This window comes from Sphaeramia orbicularis, chromosome 4, assembly GCF_902148855.1.
Source record: "Sphaeramia orbicularis chromosome 4, fSphaOr1.1, whole genome shotgun sequence".
In the NCBI taxonomy this organism is placed as follows: domain Eukaryota; kingdom Metazoa; phylum Chordata; class Actinopteri; order Kurtiformes; family Apogonidae; genus Sphaeramia; species Sphaeramia orbicularis.
The window spans coordinates 47,165,722-47,189,878 of record NC_043960.1 but is presented as its reverse complement, the minus strand read 5'-3'; the positions used below and the strand labels follow the sequence as shown (position 1 = coordinate 47,189,878).

General features: G+C 41.4%; 1 protein-coding gene across 1 annotated transcript in view; it reads left to right on the top strand.

The window, feature by feature from the left end:
* Positions 1-24,157, top strand: part of cacna1ea (calcium channel, voltage-dependent, R type, alpha 1E subunit a) — a 232,909-nt gene that overhangs the window by 58,434 nt on the left and 150,318 nt on the right. The window contains 1 exon segment of the mRNA XM_030132402.1: positions 2,924-3,492. Within this exon segment, the coding sequence (XP_029988262.1) occupies positions 2,957-3,492 (536 nt within the window). The 5' untranslated portion in view covers positions 2,924-2,956.

Below are 24,157 nucleotides of genomic sequence, written 5' to 3'. Positions count from 1 at the left end.
CTCATTGACACAAACAGATGTACAGTTCGATGCATAAATTCCCTATAGCAGGTTGGGGGGTGGGGTGGGGGGTGCGATCCATACACAACATCACTTACATGAAAACAATGCTAAGATGTGCAAAGCGTGAGAGGAGATGCACAAATAGAAACATATATAAACCACTTATAAACATATATAACCCAGTTCAGCAGCAGTAAATCACACCTTAGCGGATATGTCATATCTTAATCATCTACAGTTCCATTATTAACCAACTTTGCTTCATTTCAGTTCAGCTAACTGTTGCTAGTAACATCAAACGTTTTTTTAACATTATAACAGGTCACATACCTCTGTAATTGGATTAGTTTTCATCCTCCTCTTTTCTCCTCTTCTAAACTGTGCAGTTAAAACTAAGGGTATAACAGCCTTATGTTGGATAATGAAAGATGGAAAACTGCTCAGTTTTGAAATGCTTCAAAGGTCACATTTATTAGAAAAACAAGATTTCTATCGATATTTTCAATTAAGGCATTATGTTGATAGGAAGGTGAAATATGTAATTAGGACATGCACATGTCTGATTGAACTGTTTACAAAAGCCTATAATTCAATAACTATTGATAGAACAGTTTCACATCTGTATAAGGGTCTGATGAATCTGAAATCACACTCAACTTTATATATTAAAAAAAATGGGAGAAGGAAGGCGGGATAATGATATCTGAGGATGAATGGACAACAATATGGAGGTTTCAGTGGATGTGTACCAGCTCACAGAAGTGGAGGGAGTTTGGCTGGAAATGCCTAATTAGATTCTTCATTACACCATCCCAGAAGTCTCACTATGACACCCCTGTCTGCTGGAGAAACTGTGGTAATCAATGTACAAATCATTACCATGTTTTTTGGGATTGTCCACTCACAAAGGATAATTGGAGAGAAATACATAATGCCCTACAGGACATTCTCCCTTTGAGAGTAAGATTTTGTTCTTCGGACACATACCTCAGGAATGGCCAAAAAGAGATAAACATTTTGCTGGTGGCCTGTAAAAAGACTATTACCAGGAAATGGCTATCACAGGAGAGCCCAACTTTAAATGAATGGATGGAAATCACAATGGACATTTATAAAATGGAAAAAATAACAGCATTTGTTAATTACAAACTGGAGAAATTTACTTTATACTGGGCAAAATGGATCAAATATGTCACACCCTATAGACCTGATTTTGTTTTCACAACTTAGTGACTGTATTGGATGGAAGAGATCACTCCCTATTTGTTGGTAGTTCCTTTTTTTTTTTCTTCTTTTTTCTTTTTGTTTCTTTTCCTGTTTTAGTTACAAAAATATATTATTCTGGCATTTTAGAGCAGACAACAGAAATGTGCAATATGTTTATGTGTTATACTACATGTAAATGTCTGATACTGAATGTCAATAAAAAATAAATTACAAAAAAATAAAAAATAAACTGTGCAGTTAAGGGCTTGGAAGGCCTTTTCATGGTGATAAACTCTCCAGTCTTTACCTGGATGCTAGTCCTGTCTGACTCTGCCATTTAGCTCCACTCTGTCTCTGTCACTCATGCACACACAGTGAGCAAAAAAAAAACAAACAAAAAAACCCCCCGACCCCACGCATCACTAAAGTATATCCCAGGACTCTGCTGCTTTGTCCCAGCTTTAGTCTGTATGTTCCATGTAGAGTGGGGACTAGAAGACGACTGGAAACCACAAGTGACCAGACATGATGGACTGTGAAGTGTCGTATGGTGCCGCTAACTAAAATTGCTGGAGCGAAATAAATCTATTTCATATCAATCCAACATTAACAAAGACGAAAGTGAATGGAATTTTATCCATAATTTTTATACGTTTTAGTTAGTTTTGTAAGCTCACAATACAATTTCGGTTAGTTATCGTTTTTTTCTTGTAATTAGAGTTTTTATTTATTTCAGTTAACGAAAATATTTTTTCAATTTTAGTTTTCGTCATTTCGTTCGTTTTCGTTAACGATAATAACCTTGGTGAACACCTCTGAGTTTAGGCAAAGTTGTGTAAATTATGTTGTACAGTTGTAGTAAAATTTTATGAACGCAACTCTGTGTGTGGTCGGAAGTGGGAAGGCTCAAAAAGATTTTCAAACAGGACGTGGAGAGTCGAGCTGTTTTATAATCTGTAAAATATTGTTTTTTATGTATCTGCCAATTTCTGTGTACATTATTACAAGCAGTGATTTCATTACAACTGAGTCACATGATTTTGTTTAAGTAATAACTGGGCAAGGTTTGGTTAGACTAGATATATATTACATAGTTGATTCTGTGGAAAAAAAGAAGTATTTACAGTTAACTCCAAGCTGCTAGGCTGTAGAAGGTATTTATGATAAATCTGCTCTTTGTCATTGTTTAGAGAAAAAAGTGCATTCATTACTTGTGTGTTCCGGTGTTCAACAAAATGACTCTTGTTTAATGTATAGTGTAGGTGTATGATTAAAAATTTGTAGGTGCCTTTAGAAGAACAGAAAAGTATAATTAAGTCTAATAAAAATGTGTTTGTTTGAAAATTAATTGTCAACTAAAATTTCATTTTTTTGAAGGCCCTGCTCATGGGAACTGATCTGTTCAGCCCCTACTTTTCTCTATTTCACCTATCTGCAGATAATCATTTTCACTGATGTGAGAATTTAGACATTTTATTTCTAGATCTCACATCCCCACTTGAAGATGATCAACCACAACAAGTAACTCCAGACTCTTTTTGCAAGTGATACTGTTGTTAGCTGTATTTATTTTCCTGTTACAGAATAATAATGGGTTTCCCCAGTTCTCCAGGACTATTTTAGTGTTAAAACAAAGCGTTGTACATAGGTCTGGTTATCCAAGGCTACTTTCATATACAGTATCTTTGTTTGTGTCCTTCTTTTCCCTCTACAGCACTATGCTGAAATCCTGGGCAGCCTTCCGACAATGCTGGAATTGGGCTCCTGTTCGGTCAGCTCTCAGTCTCTGACAGGGAACCATAATGCTTTGGGGCTACCAAGAACCCCATCTGGGACACAGCATCCAGTGGTTGGTCTGGGCGTGGGTGTGGGAGTGATGCCTGGTAGCAGCACCCCCAGGTATCATGTTGTCCATTCGCCCCTAGTGGGCTGCGAGACCTGGCAGAAGCATCGCACAGGACTGGCTGGAGGGTCTGGCCTGTTTTCTGGGGGCCACTCGCTCCTGGAGCCCCAAAGTCTGTCAACCAGCTACGATACCCTCTACCTCCCACAAATGTCCGGCCACGCCCCCCTCTTACACCAAAACCGCCTGGGGGCTCTCTCTGATGTGACCTCGTCCTTCGAACTCGGCGGGGGAATGCTGGGGGTGGATGGAGACGTGGCGGTCAGTCCCAATGTGATCAAGAGGCGTCGGGGGGGCCTGATTCGAGCAGAGGGACATTGTCAAAGCCACCAAGCTCATAAGATCCACAGCACACCACAGGCACGGCGCAAGGAGTGGGAGTAAGTATGCACTGTCATAAAAACACAAGAAATATTTTGTACACAGGAGCTGTCATTCTGAAATTGGATCATCTGAAACACAGAGCTCAGGCCACAGAAACTGAACATGAGCAGAGACATCTTTAACACCTTCTACACCTAATCAGTAATGTCTTAACATAGAAGAAGACATACTGTATGTAGAGAGAGTAGACTCCCAAACCCCATTTCTGTAAGTTGAAATGTTTTAGAAAATAAATCAAAAACTCTTTATTTATTTATTAATTTATTTATTTGTTTGTATCTTAATTTAACTGACAAAAGTACAAGGGAAAGACTTTCAGTGTTTTCACTTTGAAAATGTAGATATAAAAATCTTAATTTGTATAACACCATAAAAAAGTTGCGGCACACAAGACTTTATCTGCTCAGCAGTCAGTTGAAAATGTGAAAGTACAGTTTTTATTGTATTTCACAAAATGGTCACACTTTTATGGAAGTGGTGTTTAAATATTATATGGAGCAAAGACAAGAGAGAAACACTCACACATGAGCATGCAAAGGCTGATCTCCATCCTCCCAGGGTTCAGATGCAGGCTTTAGCACATATCCTGCAGTGAAGGGGAGGAAATTATTTCTCTCAAAGCAATCAAGTGAAAAACATATTTGAGCAGCTGTTTTCTTGTTTCATTGTCTTCCAATTGTCATGTTTTGTTGAATATTCATAACATAATATTGGCAATATTCTGCAGGATGTGTGTGTGTGTTGTATGCGTGTGTGTTTCCCTCCCTGTGGTGCTGTGAAATTTCTAGACCTAATGTACACCCCCCCCACCCCCCAATTCCCTGCTGAAGCTGAGGCTTCACCTCTACTGGTGTCAGCCCCTGCTGTGCCCCCCCCCCACCACCACCACAGGTACAGGATGCTGAATCCTCAGCTGAGCTACTGGGAGACTCGCAGAGCAAAGACACGTGAGAAAGTCAGTGGGCGAGTAAATGAGAGAAGGAGAAATGTGGAGCCAAAATGTGAATTAGTATCGGAGTCATTTTGACTGATGTGACAGATGATAAACTGAACACAGAGGTTGGATAATTATTCTCTGCCCTGTTGCATTTTATACATGTAATAGTACTTGACAGATGTACACTTGTGCAGCTGAGAACATATGGACCAAAATGAGTCCTGATCCATTGTAACAATGAACATCTACCTCTCAAGGCCTTTGAGCAGCAAAGACTCAGACACCTGACAAAAATAAGAAATAGAAAATGAGATTCTGCACCTGGGCCAAAGTCTGGTATCTGCTTTGGTTTTCCAAAGGGAATTAGTGTGATTTCAGACTAAAGTGGAGCAGTATGTTTGTATGAATATCAATGTTGTTTGCTCTATGAAGGGATTTGTCTGTTGATCCACTTCCGTTACATCTGCTGTTAGATTTCATGATTCATATTTCAGTGATTGATTGATGTTTTCTCTAGTGACAAATTAGCCAGGATGGACTCACTTTGGGACATTTTTAGCCTTGAGTTAATTGTAAAGGGAATAGTATGTTTAATAATGTTTATATAATTTTGTAATTGAAAATCAGACTTGTCCTGTGTAATGGACATGTATTAAAGGCCCTTTTCGAGTCATTATCACAACCTTGTGTCAGTGTAATGAAAAAACAATAGGTGATCAGTATTATGACTCAGTGTTTGATAAGATATAACAAACAAAAAAGTATGGAAGTATCAGATACATACATTCCATACAGTAATTTTTATATTTTAGTTGGCAAATATAAAAGGCATAGTGGGTGAAACATTTTTTGCACACAGTTTCATTAAATTTTGTTTTCTGTGTTAAAGCTAGATGCACCCAAATCCGATTCCTTGAAATTTACTGGATACTGTAGTAACTGGTTGATGCCCTCAATCACCCTGAGAGGGCCTAATATTTTTCTTCCTTTTGTTTTTCATTTTGTAGCAGCAGTGATGGGAAGTGAAAAAGGGGGACAGTAATGACAGAACTCTGAATTTGAGCAAACTAAAAAAGACTAAACACTATGACACTGCTAAAATGCCCCTTTGAACAACCAATTCGTACATATATACAGTGCAGAAGTCCAAGTCCAACATTATATTTTATTAGTTTATTAAAGTTCTAATGTCCACATATATGCATTTGTCAGTGTCTGTATTAGATCCAATCTGGATATATCTTCATTTTCATCTTTGGAATAATGTCCTGAACCTCAATCAACATCTTCTTTATCCTTATTTAAAAAACAACTGAAAAGGACTCTAATTTATGAAAAATTGTAGTGTTTTATATATTTGATTTGATTTTGATTTTACCAAATTTTTGTTCTTTTTTCTTTTTCATGGGTTTTGTTTATTTCCTTGTGGAGGTATTTGTATAAGCCTTTTTGGCTTCTAACCTCTCTTGCATAATGGTGTTAGTTGCATAATTCCTTTTTTTTTTCTTATTGTTGTTTGTGATGTGCAAACAACTAAATAAATAAATATATATATATGTGAAGTATGAACAGCAGGAAAAACTACCATTTCAGGGTAAAAACAGCTTCTATAAATCACAGTGGTTGGATTTAGTGTGACCTCCCTTTGTACTTAAGATGTCTTTAACCCTTTTGTTCAGACAACATGAGACACTCTGGTGTTTTATAGAAGATTTCATTCAACATGTCATATGGTTCTAAGTGTTTGTGTTGCCTCTTGTCATGGGGTCAGAGGTCACACTAAAGAGTGACTCTAACCTTTACAACCCATTTAGTTCAGTGTGTGTTGTGTGTCTTTCAAAACTGTACACATACACTACTGGTCAAAAGTTTTAGAACACCCAAATTTTTCCAGTTTTGTATTGAAAATCAAGCAGTTCAAGTCCAATGAACAGCTGGAAATGGTACAAAGGTAAGCGGTGACCTGCCAAAGGTAAAAAAAAAAAAAAGGTAAAGGTTAAACAAAACTGAAAAATAATGTACATTTCAAAATTATACAAAAAGGCGAACAAGAAATGGGTTAACAACTTAAAGCAGTTCTACAGCAATGGAGGTTGATCAAGCCTCGAAAGTTGGTGCTACCAATTCCTACCAACCTGCAACTCGAAGTCTTCTCTCCACAGTTGAAACTCAGACTTGCTTACTACGACCACTATTGAGCTGTGCTTGAAGCAGTTGTCCTGTGAGTCGCCTATCACGCAAACTGTTGACTCTCAGGAACTTGTACTCTAATTCTGTTGTGGCTTTGGGTCTGCCAGACCTCTTCCTGTCAGCATTTCCCCCCAGTTTCTGAGTGCTTTTTGATGGTGAAGGAAACTGTACTTACTGACACCTTGACTTTCTTAGCAATTTCTCTGTAGGAAAGACCTACATTTTTTTTTTTTTAACTTTTTATTTATTAATTTTCAAAAGAACAAACAATGAACATGAGATCATCATGGGTGTTACAATTAAACTTAAAATGTTCTTTTACATCATGCACACATACATCATTGTACAATTATGGTTGTATTATCAAGGTGCGTACACAATCCGTTTTTCCCAGTGTTCAGTACATTTCTCCAACTCAGTCTTAAAGCAAAAGTAAGTCTCTCCATACAGTAAATTTCTTTAATAATCCCATGCAGAGGTCCAAAGTTGGAGGGTCGGGTTGCAACCATTTTTCGGGTTATAGCTTTCCTACTGCTTGCCAAAAGTATCTTCAATAAGTATTTATCCTTCTGAAGGACTGTTTCCGGTATTTTACCAAGATATAAAGTAACAAAAGAATAATCTAAATCCATCCCTATTATTTTATTTATCTCGGTTGCCACCTCCTTCCAATGTGACTGGATTTTGGACAGGCCCAAAAAACATGGAAGTGATTGGCCATAGTGTTTCCACATGTTTGCCAACAAAAGCCTCGGCCCTGCGTGCCTGTTTGGAGTGCTGTTATTTTAGGAGTTATAAAAAATCTCACTACATTCTTCCAGCCGAACTCTCTTAAGGATCTAGAGTTTGCGGTGGTTGCTTGTGACTCACATATTTCCATCCAGGCCTTATCTGATATTTGTGTTTCTGTCTCTCTCTCCCATTTTCTTTAATGGATATCGTAGAATGATTTTTAGAAGATTGTATACTTCTATACATCCTTGAGACCACCTTTTTATTGTCTTTTTTTTATATGCATCCTGAACTATAGAAATCAAATTGTAATCCTTCTCCTCTTTGATTTGTAATTTTTTACTGTAATAGTCTCTGATTTGCAGATATCTGTGGAAGTCCTGCTTTTCCAGTCCAAAAGTGTCTGAAATTGACTCATAACTCTCAAATATACCATTTGAGGTGATGGAACAGAAAGACGTGATACCTCTCATAACCCACTGTTTAAAACCCCTGTCTAGTCTAGCAGGTTCAAATTCTGGATCATATGCTACCCAATTCAAGACCCTTGCCTGTTTCTCTATTTGTAATTTCCTCAAAACCTTAAACCATAGTTTCAGAGTGAATAGAGTCCATTGATTCAGGGCTGTAGTAGTATCTTTCAGCTTGGCTTTTATTTCTTATTATTGACTGCGTTGGAATTTTTATCTGTGTGATTTCTAAAGTTTTCCATTTAGAATCATAATTTGGATTGCACCAGTAAACTAAGGGTTTCAACTGCGCTGCATAATAATAGTCCTGTAGGCATGGTAAAGCTCTTCCCCCCTTCTCTTTTTTCAGCTGCAGAGTCTTGAATTGAACCCTAGGTCTTCTACTATTCCAAACAAACCTTGAGATCAGGCATTCCATTCATCAAACTGTTTTTGAGGTATGTCCAGAGGCAGTGACTGGAAGAGATAAAGAAGTTGTGGCGACATGTTCATTTTAATTATTTCTATTCTATTACTCATATCTAATGGGAGGGGGGTCCATCTGGAAATGTCCGACTTTATTTCTTTATTAATAGGGTCGTAATTGTTTTCAAAAAGTTTTGACATGTCTTTAGTTAAGTTTATTCCTAAATATTTTATTTTGGGCAAGTCCCATTTAAAATTACATTTCCCTTTTGTGACTGGGTGGGGAGTATAATTAAATGAGAGAGTTTGTGTCCTTTGAATATTTAACTTATATCCAGAATATAAACTATAATTTTTTAGCAAGGTCATCAATTTAGGAATGCTTGAGTCAGGGTTTGAAATAAAAAGTAGAACATCATCTGCAAACATACAGGTCTTGTGCTCTTCTCCTCTGATCGTAGTCCCCTTCATATCAGAGTCCTCTCTAATTGCTTGAGCTAAGGGTTCGATAAATAATGCAAATAGAGTTGGACTCAGGGGACAGCCTTGGCGTGTCCCTCTTTCCAAATAAATAGTTTGCGACAGGTGACCGTTAACCCTTATCCTGGCTGTTGGAGAATAGTATAACCCTCTAATACATTTAATAAAACCATCTTTAAAACCCAATCTTGCAAGTACCCTGTGTAGATTTTCCCAACCCATCGAGTCAAAGGCCTTTTCGGCGTCCAGGCTGATCAACATTGCGCTGATGTTTTCTGATGTAATATGACTTATCACTTGTAGCGTTCTCCTTAAATTATCCTGTGTCTGTCTATTTAATACAAAGCCTGTTTGATCTAAGTCTACCAGCTCCGGGACAATGGATTCAAGTCTCTTAGATATAATTGAAGCAAATAATTTATAGTCTACATTCAAGACAGATATTGGTCTATATGAGCTGCAGTCTTTATCATCTTTACCTTCTTTGGATGACAGAGATAACCGCTTCCTTCCATGTTTGAGGGGCTTCTCCTGTTCTCAGTGTATGGTTAAAACAGTTACACAGCACAGGTGTTATTTGAAGATTAAATGTTTTATACCATTCAGACGGATATCCGTCTGAACCCGGAGCCTTATTAGCTTTCAATCTTGAAATGGCTTTATTCAATTCTTCTGCTGTTATCTCAGCCATAATTAATTTATTTTGTTGTTCTCCTACAGATGGTAGGTCTAGTGAACTTAGAAAGGCCTCTATTATTGTAGTATCTGCCATGGTTGGTTGGGTATATAAATCTTTATGATAAAGTTCAAAAGCCTTTTGAATATCCTCTAATTCACTGCAAATCTGTTTTGTCTTAGGGTTTCTAATCTTATAAATTGTATTCTTTTCCCATTGTTTTCGTATCCTCCAAGAAAGTAGTTTCATTGCCCTAGCACCTGTCTCATAATACCTTTGTTTGGTAAATTTTAGTTGTTTTTCAATTTCCTCATCATAAAGGCCATTTATGTCTTGTTTGACTTTATTTATTCTAGTTAGTATCTGAGGATCTTTTTGTTCCATGTGTCTAATTTCTTGAGACTTCATTTCCTCTTGCAGTTCAGCAAGTCTTCTCTGTTTTTCTTTTTTTTGAAAAGCTGTGAGGGCAATTATTTTACCTCGAATGACTGCCTTTGCTGTGTCCCATAAAGTATTTGGTGACACCTCTCCATTATCATTATTCTGTAAATACATTTCAAATTCCTGTTGAATCTGTTTCTGTACCGTTTTGTCATTTAAAATGCTTGTATTAAGTCTCCAGAGTGTATTTTTCCGTTGGGTAGTTAGGTGCAGGGTTAGATATACCCCTGAATGATCTGATACATCCCTAATCCCTATTTTACAGTCCCTAATTCTTTGCCAGTCTGATTTATACATAAATAGATAATCAATTCGAGAATATACAGAGTGGCATGGTGAATAATAGGTGAATTGTTTTTCTCCTGGATGGGTCTCCTCCATACATCAATCAAACCCAGTTTTGCAAGCATCCGCTGAATTAAAAGTGGCATTTGGACTTCTCTTTGGGCACGATTAGATATATCCAATTTAGGTTGAAGTTGGACATTAAAATCACCACCATAAATTAAAATTCCCTATGTTTCCAAGACTACCAATTCAAATAATTTTTTGAAAAATATTTTTTTGCTTCCTGGGGGGGGCATATACTTAAGTAAGTTACATCTTCATTGTCTAATTAGCCCTTTACTAATACAAACCTCCCTTCATTATCTTTCACTTCTGAAATAAATTCAAAATTTACAGCATTAGGGATCAGTATAGCCACACCCCTCCTACGACCTGATTTATGAGATGAGTAATATGTGTTTTGAAATCCCAGTTTTTTTAATTTTTCATGTTCTGAAGAAGACAGATGGGTCTCTTGCCAAAAAATTACCTGCAGCTTTTCTCGTTTCATTTTAGCTATGATTTTGCTCCTTTTAATGGGATTATGCAGCCCGTTGACATTTAGTGTAACTATCCTATATTCCTGATGATGCATGTGATCTTTTCAACCTGTGTGCTCCTGTGTAACGTTACCCATGACATCTCAAACAAGAACAGTGAACAAAGAAACAGAAACAAAATCAAAAGACTTCCAGTCCGAAGTTCAATGAAACCTCAAAGTGAGAGGAGATCCTCGTGTCCGTCGAGGGCCTCTTGTCAGTATCAATAACGATACTCAGCACTGGTAACATAAAGTCAGTTTTCCCATAACCGGTAGAAAGTTTATACTTATTGAGGGAAAGACCTACATTTTAAGTTTTATGATGGTCTTCTCTCTTCTGTCATTAAGTGCCATTTCCTCACCATTTTTATAGTACACACTACTTTCTGCAGTACAGGTACTGTTCAAATAATGCTCACAACGGTATGGTACCAAAGTGTGTTCCAATACTACTTTTATGCAGACAGAGGGGGTAGTAAGTAATTAAGAAATGTTGGGACACCTGTAGAAATTGGTAGCACCAACTTCGAGGCTTGAGCAACCTCCATTGCTGCAGAACTGCTTTAAGAGTTGTTAATCCATTTCTTGTTCGCCTTTGTATAATTCTGAAATGTACATTATTTTCAGTTTTGTTTAACCTGTTTAACCCTGACCATATTTTCGGGGGAAAAATGCCTAAGAAAGACATACCCAAAGTAATGAAGAATTTACTTCAACAATATAAGGTTCATATTGATGTTCTTGGTGTCTATGGACATTTAGAGACCTCACAGAATCTATTCCCATTGTCTAAAATATTGTATCTATTACTATGCCTGAGTAAAGTGTAACAAACTGAAAGAGAAATTAGAATTTTTTATCCTCGCCTGTTTTTTTTCGGGCTGGATTGACGATGATATGCATAAATTAATTGTTCGTGTTGGAGATTTTTAATAGCGTATATTTCACCCCACAAAGATTAAAAATCATGTTTGAACATTAAGTTTGCACTAAATACACTTTTGATGTACTTTTATTAACATTAGGGTCTAAACTTTGAGCAAAAGTTGAAGAAAACATCCATTGTCCTGATTTATTATATTTTTTATAGTAGATGAATATTAATACAAGTTTTTCAGCCCGCGGGCGGGCCAATAGGGCTACAGAGGTTTAACCTTACCTTTTTTTCGTTTTTACCTCTGGTAGTCCACCGCTTACCTTTGTACCATTTCAAGCTGTTCATTGGACTTGAACTGCTTGAATTTCAATAAAACCAGAAAAATTGGGGTGTTCTAAAACTTCTGACCAGTAGTGTATCCGTATTTTGTTGTTGTGTCTGAAGAAAAGAGAATGAGAAATAATTATTTTTCCAGGGTGAAATGATCATACATGTATGATCATTTCAACCCTGGAAAAAACAACAAAAACTAGAGGTGGAATAAGGCTTTTGCACAGTACTATATATATTGTATTACAAAAATAGAAAATACACAACAAGAGCAAAGAGAATAGTGTAAAAGAACTCCTAATGATAACTACTTCTTCAATGATGCAGTGCTAATATACTGTGTATGAATGTTTGATGGTGTTTGTACAACTGATGTGGCTCTTGTAAAGAAATCACAATTCACATACTGAACTCCGCTTGAAAAACATGGTGAAATAGCAAATACTTTGTAAATGAAGTTGTTAGTTCTCAAATTTTGCCATCTTATGTTGCTTAGCCGTATGTGGTCAATGTTTTGAACATTTGTAGTTGTATTAGAAGATTGATACGTGTGTAATCATGTGTATGTGTACATTTGTAACATTTGACATGTGTTCTGGGCAATGACATCCCTTGGGAAGTGCTTGATGAAATAACAGTCCTTAGAGCAGCTGTTTTATGTAATGACAATAATTAGACTGGCTCAATCTGCAATTTTAGCTGCATGAGGAGTCAATGCTGGTTATGAAAGCTGAATGAGAGCACAGAGAATGCGTTGGACTCTGCTTGACCTTGGTACTGTGTGTGTTGTTGAACAAAAATTGTCTGTCAAATGATGTGGCTGCTCTATCTTTTTCACCCTAAGACCAACTGACAGTTTGGAAATACGTCAAAAACAGTCATTATATAACCCCAAATCAGAAACCTACTTCAAGGAGATTTAATCTGCACAGTACACAACACCCTCTATACTTGCCTAGTCTAACAGGTCGTCATTATGCTGGTCATGACAGGTTGCTGCAGACAGAAGCTTCATTTCCTGCATGATCTCACTGAAGCAAAAAAGAATTAGTAAGAAGAGCTGCTGGCTGTGTGGGAGTAGTGGTTAATTTCAATGTTCAAAGGCAGTTAGAGCGGTTAAACTAATCGCAGCCTATGCTAAATGTGTGAGTCATTAAGCTGAACTCAAACTAGAGCAGAATTGTAAGAATAACTGGACTATGTACCACCACAAAGCGCAAGGCCAGTTTCAGACACTGTTACTGCATTCTGGGAACAGATAGTAGTATTACAATGAGCACATGCAGATGGTGTTTAGTACTTGTATGAAGAGATTGAATGTGATTTAATCCAGAATGAGTATTGTATTGGTTTTAGTTGCTTAGATCTCTTCTTACAGGTGCAGCTCACAATCTCCATTCAGTGGAAAACTGCTTGTAGTGATTGGGCCAATACAGCCAAAAATGTAATGAGGACAAAAATGTTCCTATCAGTCAATATTTATAATTAGCACAATAAAGGTCAAGATCATTATTTCTTTCAAGTTTAAAGCTTTATTTTGGTTGTGAGTGAGAGATACCAGAAGGTTATTTGCAGTTTTAAAATTATTTGTAAAAACACACAATAAAAACAAAACAATGTAAAACAAGAAAGGACAAAAAATATGTAAAGACACGACGAATCGAAAAACAATATAACAAGATGAAACAACGATAACGTAATGAAAGTTAAAACAAAAATTATGTAAAAGCAAAACATAACAAGACAACATGTAGAAAGACAAAAACAGTATAAAGACACGACTAAGACAAGACAAAAATGAAGCAAAAGTTATAAGATGGAAACAAAAGACCTAACAATATAGCAAGACAAATACACATGAAACCAGCAGTTATTTGTGGTTTTATATTATTCATAAAACATGCGCCAAGATGAAAACAAAACAAAAAACATGAAAGGAAAAATGTTGTGTAAGATAAAACACAATGTAAAAATAGGGCAGGATGATAAAATATGTAAAAAGCTATAACAGACAAAACAAACAAACAAAAAAAAACGCATAAAAGATACCAGATGCAACAAACATGGATGAACAACAAAAATGTATAAGGTGTAATGCCACAAAAGTCTGTCGTCTCTGATGCCATGATTTACCACTTTCAATTTCTCAAAGGAAGATGTCTTTTTTGAAATGCAAAGAGTAAAGTATGGATATTTGTGTTAAAATGTCAAAAATAAAGTAAAAAATACTCAAATAAAATACGGATACCTGAAATGTAAACAGTACTAATGTATTTCTACCTCCTCCTTCCTTCCCACCTCTGGCGATAGTGAAGTTTATGAATCTTAAACTGTTGGTAGTAGTGATGTTTTGGTGCCTATAAATACAAGACATTACTGATATCCACAATGCAGAATTACGTGTGTGATGGGTTTTTCCCACTTACCTGCTCAAAGTAGCTGTTGAAAGCCATGATATGGATACAACATTAGCCTGATTGTTGCCAGTGTTTCCAACTTCTCAGTAAGGAAAGTATCTATTGTCTGTCCTAAAAGTCACTAGAAGTTGCTAAATGATGTCATCACCTAATTTGCATAAACTGAAATGTGTAATTGTAATGATCAATGAGGGAGAGAGGAATAACATTATGTTGGAGACAAAAAGTAAGTATAAAATGGCTCTTGCTCATACAAGGCAACCATGCCTAGTTCCTGTTCGGACCTAACATTATCATCCATCCTGACACATCCAGGTGGACTGGGATGCACATGCCCATATTCTCCAAACAATCAGAACAGGGCTGTGTCTTCAGAGGCACTGAATGATTCACTCAGGTGATGTGATCTGTGTGAAACACTGCCAACTACATCATATTGAAATGTTTTAAAAGATGCTTGAAAGTTTAAGAGGCCCACAAACATATACTATGAGTTAGTGTTGCTACTAACAACTCATTTTCTAATGATTAATCTTTCGACTAATTTCTCAGTTAGTCGACTAATCTAAACGACTAATGAAAAAAAATCAAGTGTTATTCAGATTCAGAAAACTTTATTTATCCCATATGGGCAATTCATTTGCAGCTTACCACAGACATCAGTCAACATTCAAAGTACAATGTGACAAACATGAATCAGTATACAAATACAAGATAGGTCACTGGAAGGCAACTACAAATAGATACATTAAATAATCAGCAATAAATAAACAATAAATACCAATGCAGGCTAAAAGACTAAAAGACCCTGTAGTTTCTGCTACATTAAAATTAATTATTTTGTTGTGCCCATTTTATTTTGAATACAACTCAAGGGCCAAAACATGAAATGCCACCTGTACCATGACAAATGTAACAAATAAATAACTTAAATATTACCAAACAAAAAATTACAAAGTGGGATGTTTTCCAAGCTCCCTGGTGGCAGGGCACCGGGGGGTGGATTAGATTTGCCCTGAGTACCTCAAGTCCCTGGATGTGCAAGGACTGTCTTAGTTGACACATCTCTGTAACATCATGTGGCGGTCGGAGACAGTGCCTCTGGATTGGCAAGACTTGGGTGATGGTCCTCCTTTTCAGAAAGGGGACTGGAGGGTGTGCTCCAACTATAGGGGGATCACAACTCCCTCAGCCTCCTCAGGAAAGTCTATTCCAGGGTACTGGAGAGGAGGATTTGACTGATACTCAAACCTCGGATTCAGGAGGAACAATACGGTTTTCATCCTTGTCATGAGTGCTCAAGGGTTCATGGGAGTTCACCCAACCAGTCCACATGTGTTTTGTGGATTTGGAGAAGTCGTCTGACCGTGCCCCTTGTGGTATCTTGCGGGGGGTGCTTCAGGAGTGTGGGGTCCAGGGCCCTCTGCTAAGGGATGTCCGGTCCCTGTATGACTGAAGTTGTAGCTTGGTTTGCATTGCTGGCAGTAAGTCGTACCTGTTAGAAACCAGAGGACACAAGACTTGGACCCAATGCACAACCAACAGACAGGAATAAAGTTAATGAGTGTTTATTAACACGGACAGGATAAACAGTTCACAAAAAGGTTTCTTTAAAGAATCCTCGTAGATTAGACTGTGTGAATTCGTCACGGCGTCCGAATCCAACAAGGGGATCTCTCTGCCCGGGTCGGGAGCACACGAGGAGAACCCGACTAGGAATAAGCAGAGAAATGTCAGGGGACAGACCAGGTCATACACAGGGGATCCAAAAAACAGGCAACGGTACATGGGGGAAAAAGCAAAAGCACTAACCGTGAGTCCAGGCAGTAAGTCGAAAAAACCAGTGAGGCAGAATCAGGCAGAGGTACCAATGGGGATCAGGCAGGCTCAGAGAACGAGAAACAATCTGGGTCAGGAACGAACAGGCAGGCAGACGAACAGGTTCAGAGAATCACTGGTAGGTAATCACAACACAAGGAAGGAATACGAACTGGCGACTAACTGGGGAAACACAGGGTTTAAATACACAAGAGGGCGGGAAGACAATTGGACACAGGTGGAGACAATCAGGGATGAGTCAGGTAATCAGGTAAAAGGTGAACACAAAAAGGAAGTAAAGACACCAGACAAGACACATGAGGGAAACTTAACAAAATAAAACAGGAAGTGACACACAAGACAGACAAAACATACAAGAGTCCGGTACTGATATGACAGTTCCCCCCCCTCTAGGGGACGGCTCCAGACGGCCCAGGAACCTCAGGATGGCGCTGGTGGAAGTCTCTGATGAGGTCCGGGTCCAAAATGAAGGAAAGCCGGTACCCAGGACCGTTCCTCCGACCGTAGCCCTCCCAGTCCACCAGATACTGAAAACCACGACCACGGGCGACGGGCCAGCCAGAAGACGACGCACGGCGTATGCTGGACCTCCATCAATGATCTGGGGTGGTGGTGGGGGCTGGGTGGGGGGTACCAGACGGCTCTCCTTCATAGGTTGACCTGGCTGACGTGGAACGTGGGTGGATCTTCATGGTCCTAGGTAGCCTTAGGCGGACAGACACAGGGTTAATAATCTTAGAGACAGGAAAAGGTCCAACAAACCTAGGAGCCAGCTTACGGCTTTCCGCCCTCAAAGGCAGATGGCGCGTGGAAAGCCACAACCGCTGGTTTCGCTGGTAGGACGGTGCCGGGGTTTCTGTGTCGGTCAGCCATGGTCTTGTAGTAGCCGGTCGATCGTAATAGAGCCCGTCTGGCCTGTAGCCAGGTCCTCCTACAGCGACGGATAAGGGCTTGGGCCGAGGGAACGCTGACCTCCCTCTCAGAAGCGGTGAACAGGGGCGGCTGATATCCGTAGACCACATGGAACGGAGAGTCCTGAGGAGGCGCATGGAAGGGTATTGTGCGCGACCTCCACCCACATGAGCTGGCGACTCCAGGACGCTGGACTGTGAGAGGCCAAAATCCGCAGGCCAGACTCCAGCACCTGGTTGACCCGCTCCGTCTGGCCATTGGTCTGGGGATGATAACCAGAAGACAAACTAACGGATGCCCCAATGAGGGCGCAAAAAGCTCGCCAGAAGCGGGCAACAAACTGAGGTCCTCTGTCAGAAACCACGTCTCTGGGAAAGCCATGGATTCTACAGACATTATACAGGACTGCCTCCGCCGTCTCCTTGGCGGAGGGGGAGTTTGGGCATAGCCACAAAATGAGCCATTTTAGAGAATCTGTCTACTATAGTGAGTACCGTAGTGTTGCCATCAGAGGATGGGAGACCAGTTACAAAGTCCAGCGAGATGGCCGACCAGGGTCTCTTGGGGACCGGCAGGGGCTGTAACAGGCCCGCAGGTGCCGCATGCGACGTCTTGCATGACGCACAGGTAGGACATGCCGCCACATATTCAGAAACCTCCTTATCCATATTAGGCCACCAGAAAGCGTTGCTTTATGACAACATAGTGCGCCGAACCCCTGGGTGGCACGTCATCTTGGAGGTATGAACCCAGTGAATCACCTGAGGATGGACACACACAGGGACAAACAACCGACCAGGAGGTACCCCTACCGGCACATCACAGTCCTTAAGAGCCTCAATAACAGTCTTCTCAATAGACCAGTGAAAAGCCCCCACCACACAGGAATCAGGTAAAATAGTGACAGGTTCAGAGACAGATTTAGCAGGGGAAAATCTCCTGGAGAGAGCGTCCGGTTTGCTGTTCTTAGAACCCGGCCGATAGGACAGGGAAAAGTTAAACCGGGTAAAAATAGAGCCCACCTGGCCTGTCGAGAGTTCAGCCGTTTTGCTGACCGCAGATACTCCAAGTTCTTATGGTCGGTCCAAACCAAAAACGGAATCTCCGTTCCTCCTGCCAGTGTCTCCATTCCTCCAACGCCACCTTGATGGCCAGCACCTCCCGCTTACCGATGTCATAGTTTCCTCTTCCGGTTTAGATAATCTCCATGACAGGAACGCACAGGGATGAAGTCTGCCATCACTCGGGGATCTCTGAGAAATAACAGCCCCCACCCCCACATCAGAGGCATCAACCTCAACCACAAACTGCAAAGCAGGGTCAGGAACGGACAGGATGGGAGCCGTAGTGAAGGCCCTCTTAAGGTGGACAAACGCCTCCTCCGCCTCAGGGCTTCACCTGAAAGTAGTCTTGGGAGAGGTGAGGGCATGTAAAGGGGCAGCCACATTGCTGAAACCCCGAATAAATTTTCGGTAAAAATTGGCAAAACCTAGGAATCTCTGTACCTCCTTACGAGAAGCAGGGGTCGGCCAATCCCTCACCACACTGATCTTGTCCGGGTCCATCTGGACGCTACCTTCACTGATAATGAAGCCAAGAAGGACACCGATGTCTGGTGAAACTCGCACTTTTCAGCTTTGACATAAAGCTGGTTTTGCAGGAGTTTTTGTAGAACCTGTTGGACGTGCTGGACATGTGTCTCTTCATCTGGGGAAAAAATTAAGATATCGTCCAGATATACAAAAACAAACTTATTTAACATGTCCCGAAGGATGTCGTTGACCAAAGCCTGAAAAACGACAGGAGCATTAGTCAGGCCAAAAGGCATCACCAAATACTCATAGTGACCACTAGGGGTGTTAAAAGCGGTCTTCCACTCATCCCCATCCCTTATTCTAACCAGGTGATAGGCGTTTCTGAGGTCTAATTTGGTGAAGATTCGAGCACCATGTAAAAGCTCGAATGCCGATGACATCAGAGGAAGTGGATAACGGTTACGAATAGTAATATCATTGAGTCCCCTATAGTCAATACAGGGCCTCAGGGTCTTGTCTTTTTTATCTACAAAAAAGAACCCCGCCCCCGCCGGGGACGAGGAGGGCCGAATTAGACCTGCTGCTAATGACTCGTCAATATATTTCTGCATAGCAGCAGTCCTCAGGGCCAGACAGAGAATATAACCTCCCCCTAGGGGGACAGGAGCCAGGGCGAAGGTCTATAGCACAATCATAGGGTCTGTGCGGAGGTAAAGAGGTGGCTTGGGATTTACTGAATACCTGTTTCAGATCATGATAGTGTACAGGCACCTTATTCAGAGCAGGAAAATCCGTCACTTCTTCAGAGACCACCTGAACAGGAGCCACCGAAGCTGAATCAGCTGGGGACAAAAAGTCAGAGTCATTGTGTTCAATTCCACAGGAAAAACAGTCTTTACCCCAGGACCGGATCTCCCCCGTACTCCAGTCCAGCTGGGGATTATGTCGCTGGAGCCAAGGGAAACCCAGGATGAGCAGGTGAGCCGCAGAGTGATAAATGTGAAAGGAGAGGGACTCAGTATGTCCGTCAGCAAAACGGACCGTCACAGGTTGGGTCTGATGGGTGATCCTGCAGATGATGTGGTCATCCAAAGCTCGAGCCTCTAGTGGACGCTCGAGAGACGACAGGGAGAGTCCCAGTTTAAAGGCGAGTTGATCGTCCATCAGGTTAGCGTCCGAGCCGGAGTCTATCAAACTGAGTGCTGTAAAGACAGAGATTCAGAGCAGAGGCAGACCAGGGGAGCTGACGGATAGACTTGACATACACAGAGTCCGACTAAGCAGCTTATCCCTCACCTGGAGCGGGTTTCTTTTATTAGGACAGGTTCTCACACCGATGACCCTCCGGACCACAGTAGAGACAGAGACCCGCCGCCAGTCGGCGCCGATGTTCCTCCGCTGAAAGTCAAGTGCGACCTAACTGCATGGCCTCCTCTTTAATGAGGAACTGGCAGCCGGTCGTTCATCTGCGGGTTCAGCCTGCCAAACCAACATCTGGTCCGAGGTGTGAATGGCCGCCGAGATGACCTGATCCAGCGTCATCAGTTCCTGCCGGAGAGCCATTTCCCGGCTGATGGTGCGATTAAGACCAGACTGAAAAGCACTGATTAGAGATAGTTCGTTCCACCCTGCCTCGACAGCCAGTGAACGGAACCGACTTACATATTGCCTGATAGACAAACTTCCTTGTCTTAATCTCATAAGCTGTTGCCCCGCCTGCTGCCCCCGTACTGGGTGATCGTACACACGTTTTAATTCCGAGCATAAACTGTCAAAAGAGCGTGTGGACGGGGAACCACTTTCAAACAGAGCGTTGAAATAACTTAAAGGGGGGCCCTCTAGTAAACTAGCAACATAAGCAATCTTAGCTGCGTCACTAGAAAAACGACGAGGCTGAGCCTCAAAAATCAGCTGGAGCTGAGTGAAAAAATTTCCACACATATCTGGATCTCCAGCATACTTGTTGGGCGGGGGAATGTTAGGTTCATCGGCGGAACGAACCGTAGAAGCCGCAGCCACTGGTTCGACAGGGAGGTTCGGTTCAGAAGCCCGGGTGTTGGAAATCTGGGACATCTGGACTGATAATTGGTTCATCTTGTCCATGAGGGAATGTAGCACTTGCTCGTGTCCCCCCAACCATTGCCCCTGCGAGCGAATGGCCTCCCTGACCTGGTCTAGGTTGGCTGGGTCCATGCTAGGCCAGTTCGTACTGTTAGAACCAGAGACACAAGACTTGGACCCAAATGCACAACCAACAGACAGGAATAAAATTAATGAGTGTTTATTAAACACGGACAGGATAAACAGTTCACAAAAAGGTTTCTTTAAAGAATCCTCGTAGATTAGACTGTGTGAATTCGTCACGGCGTCCGAATCCAGCAAGGGGATCTCTCTGCCCGGGTCGGGAGCACACGAGGAGAACCCGACTAGGAATAAGCAGAGAAATGTCAGGGGACAGACCAGGTCATACACAGGGGATCCAAAAAACAGGCAACGGTACATGGGGGAAAAAGCAAAAGCACTAACCGTGAGTCCAGGCAGTAAGTCGAAAAAACCAGTGAGGCAGAATCAGGCAGAAGTACCAATGGGGATCAGGCAGGCTCAGAGAACGAGGAACAATCCGGGTCAGGAACGAACAGGCAGGCAGACGAACAGGTTCAGAGAATCGCTGGTAGGTAATCACAACACAAGGAAGGAATACGAACTGGCGACTAACTGGGGGAAACACAGGGTTTAAATACACAAGAGGGCGGGAAGACAATTGGGCACAGGTGGAGACAATCAGGGATGAGTCAGGTAATCAGGTAAAAGGTGAACACAAAAAGGAAGTAAAGACACCAGACAAGACACATGAGGGAAACTTAACAAAATAAAACAGGAAGTGACACTTAAGACAGACAAAACATACAAGAGTCCGGTACTGATATGACAGTACCTGGAACAGGTCTATGTTGGACTTTGGTAGGGCTGCCCTTTGTCACCGGCTCTGTTCATAATCTTTATGAACAGAATTCCTAGGTGCAGCCAGGGGCCGGTTTGGGGACCACAGGATATCATCTCAGCTTTTTGCAGATAATGTTGTTCTGTTGGCCTCATCAAACCTGGACCTTCAGCATGCACTAGGGTGGTTTGCTGCTGATTGCGAAGTGAGTGGGATGAGGATCAGCACCTCCAAATCTGAGGCCATGGTTTTCAACTGGAAAAAGGTGGCCTGTCCTCTCCGGGTCAGTGAAGATGCCTTGCCCCAAGTGGAGGAGTTCAAGTATGTCGGGATCTTGTTCACGAGTGAGGGAAGGATGGAACATGAGGTTGACAAGTGGATCGGTGCAGTGGCTGCAGTGATGCAGTCGTTGTATCGGTCTGTCGTGGTGAAGAAGGAGCTGAGCCGAAAGGCGAAGCTCTCAATTTACTGGTCAGTCTGTGTTTCTACTCTCACCTATAGTCATGAGCTTTGGGTCATGACCAAAAGGACAAGATCCCAGATACAAGCAGTCAAATTGAGTTTTCTCTGTAGGGTGGCTGGGCACACCCTTAAGGCAAAGACACACCAACCTGATTTTCAGCAATTGAATGTTGTCGGGCAGTCTGGCGAGGTTGGTGGCATGAGTCAGCTCGGTGTGTTCTGTGTGAATGGGCGTCGTTAATGCCATCACCATTCTTTTCGGCCGATTCAACATGTGTAATCCGTGACTACCCATTGTTCAGTCGGACCAATCTGATTGGTTAAGGGATAGCGCTTGACTAGCAAATCAGTGAACAAGAAGTTTACATGTGAATACAGCTATGCCAAGGTATTTCACACTATTATTGCCTTCTATAATAGGCCATTCACTGCACATATTGTATCTGAATGAGTGTCGGTCGGTCAGTGTTGCCTGTGGACTTCATTCATTCCATGAAGTGAGCACTGTCAGCATAGTGCAATTTCTCCATAGTTTTCGTCTGCGATAGCTTGCTGACAATGCCAGTATCTTATTAGTAGCCATCGTCAACAAGTACAACAACAACCCATCTCTGCTACTCAAAACTCTCCACTGACAGCAATGACTGACGACATCGAGCTCTGTGTTTTCGTGTAGAGATGTTTTTTGACTGTGTCGGGGAGACAAGAGCTGACCAATCAGTCGGACTACCTTTTCTGGCGATGATTGGCAGTCAGGTTGGTGTGTCTTCACCTTTAGAGATAGGATGAGGAGCTCAGTCACAAGGGAGGAGCTCAGAGTACAGCTGCTGCTCCTCCACATTGAGAGGGGCCACCTGAGGTGGCTCGGGCATGTGTTTTGGATGCCTCCTGGATGCCTCCCTGGGGAGGCCTTGGGGAAGTCCTAGGATACGCTGGAGAAGACTATGTCTCACGGCTGGCCTGGGAATGCCTCAGGATCCCTCCAGAAGAACTAGAGAAGATGTGTGGGGAGAGGGAAGTCTGTGCATCCCTACTTAGACTGTTGCCACCACGACCCGGCCCCAGATAAGCGGTAGAAAATGAACGGATGTATGTATGTATGTTTTCCATGTAAGAGCAGGGGTAGGGGAAAGAATGAGGTCCGTGGACTGGGGTGGGGTGGGATAAACAGGTACGCACGGATCTGCAGACCAGGGGAGTTGGGGAGTGAACCATAAGAATGAATGAGGTATGCACGTATGCACGGAGCTGCTGACCAGGGAAGGTGGGTGGGAATTGTAAGAATGACTGATGTACACATGGATCAGCAGGCTGGGGGAGGGGGATGTGTGAACCATAAGAGCAGGGGAATGAAACTTAAGATCCTTAAAGACAGGGGTCTCTCTCTCTCTCTGAGGTATGACTACAGGCGCAAATACCGACATGGATTCCCCAGGTGCCACAGCCAAAAATATATGGGCGGTCAATAGTAAAATGAGGCTTCGACAAAAAAAAATTGCCGTCAACTAATTTTCATGGTCGATTGCGTCGACTAAAGTCGACTAATCACGGCAGCACTACTATGAGTGCATCGTGTGTAATGGTATCTGAGCATACTTGAATGATGATCCAATGCTTTTTTTCAATTCTCTTTTTTCCCAGAGGAAATGCAGTTGAGTAGAAACTCATGTACACCTTTTAAGCATCAATAAAGTGTATGTAATAAAACAATAACAACAAGCATAGTCAGTGTTAAAAATTTAAGGCATATTGATAGATTCAGTGTCCTTTTATACAATGACTAATAGGCAGGAAAACACCACAGGTCACCTTTGAGCAGCACAGTGAATAAAATGTGCATAGTAACACTAGAAATCCTGTTCAACTTGGAATGAAAGCATGCTCTATGTTTTAGGCTATTTATGAGCTCACTTATTTGCATATAGGATAGGGACATCAGATCAAGTCAGAAATGACAATAAAGGCTTGTCAAGGGTTGTATTCTAATACCAGGGGCCATGTTCGTAAAGATTCATAGGACTAAGAGTTCCTCTTTGACAAGATGAAGCCTAAGAATTTCTCTGTAAAGTTTAATATAGAAAGTCTATTCGAGTAAGCATAAAGGTTATTCCTAAAGCTACTTAACCTTTAAAAGGACACCAACTTAAAG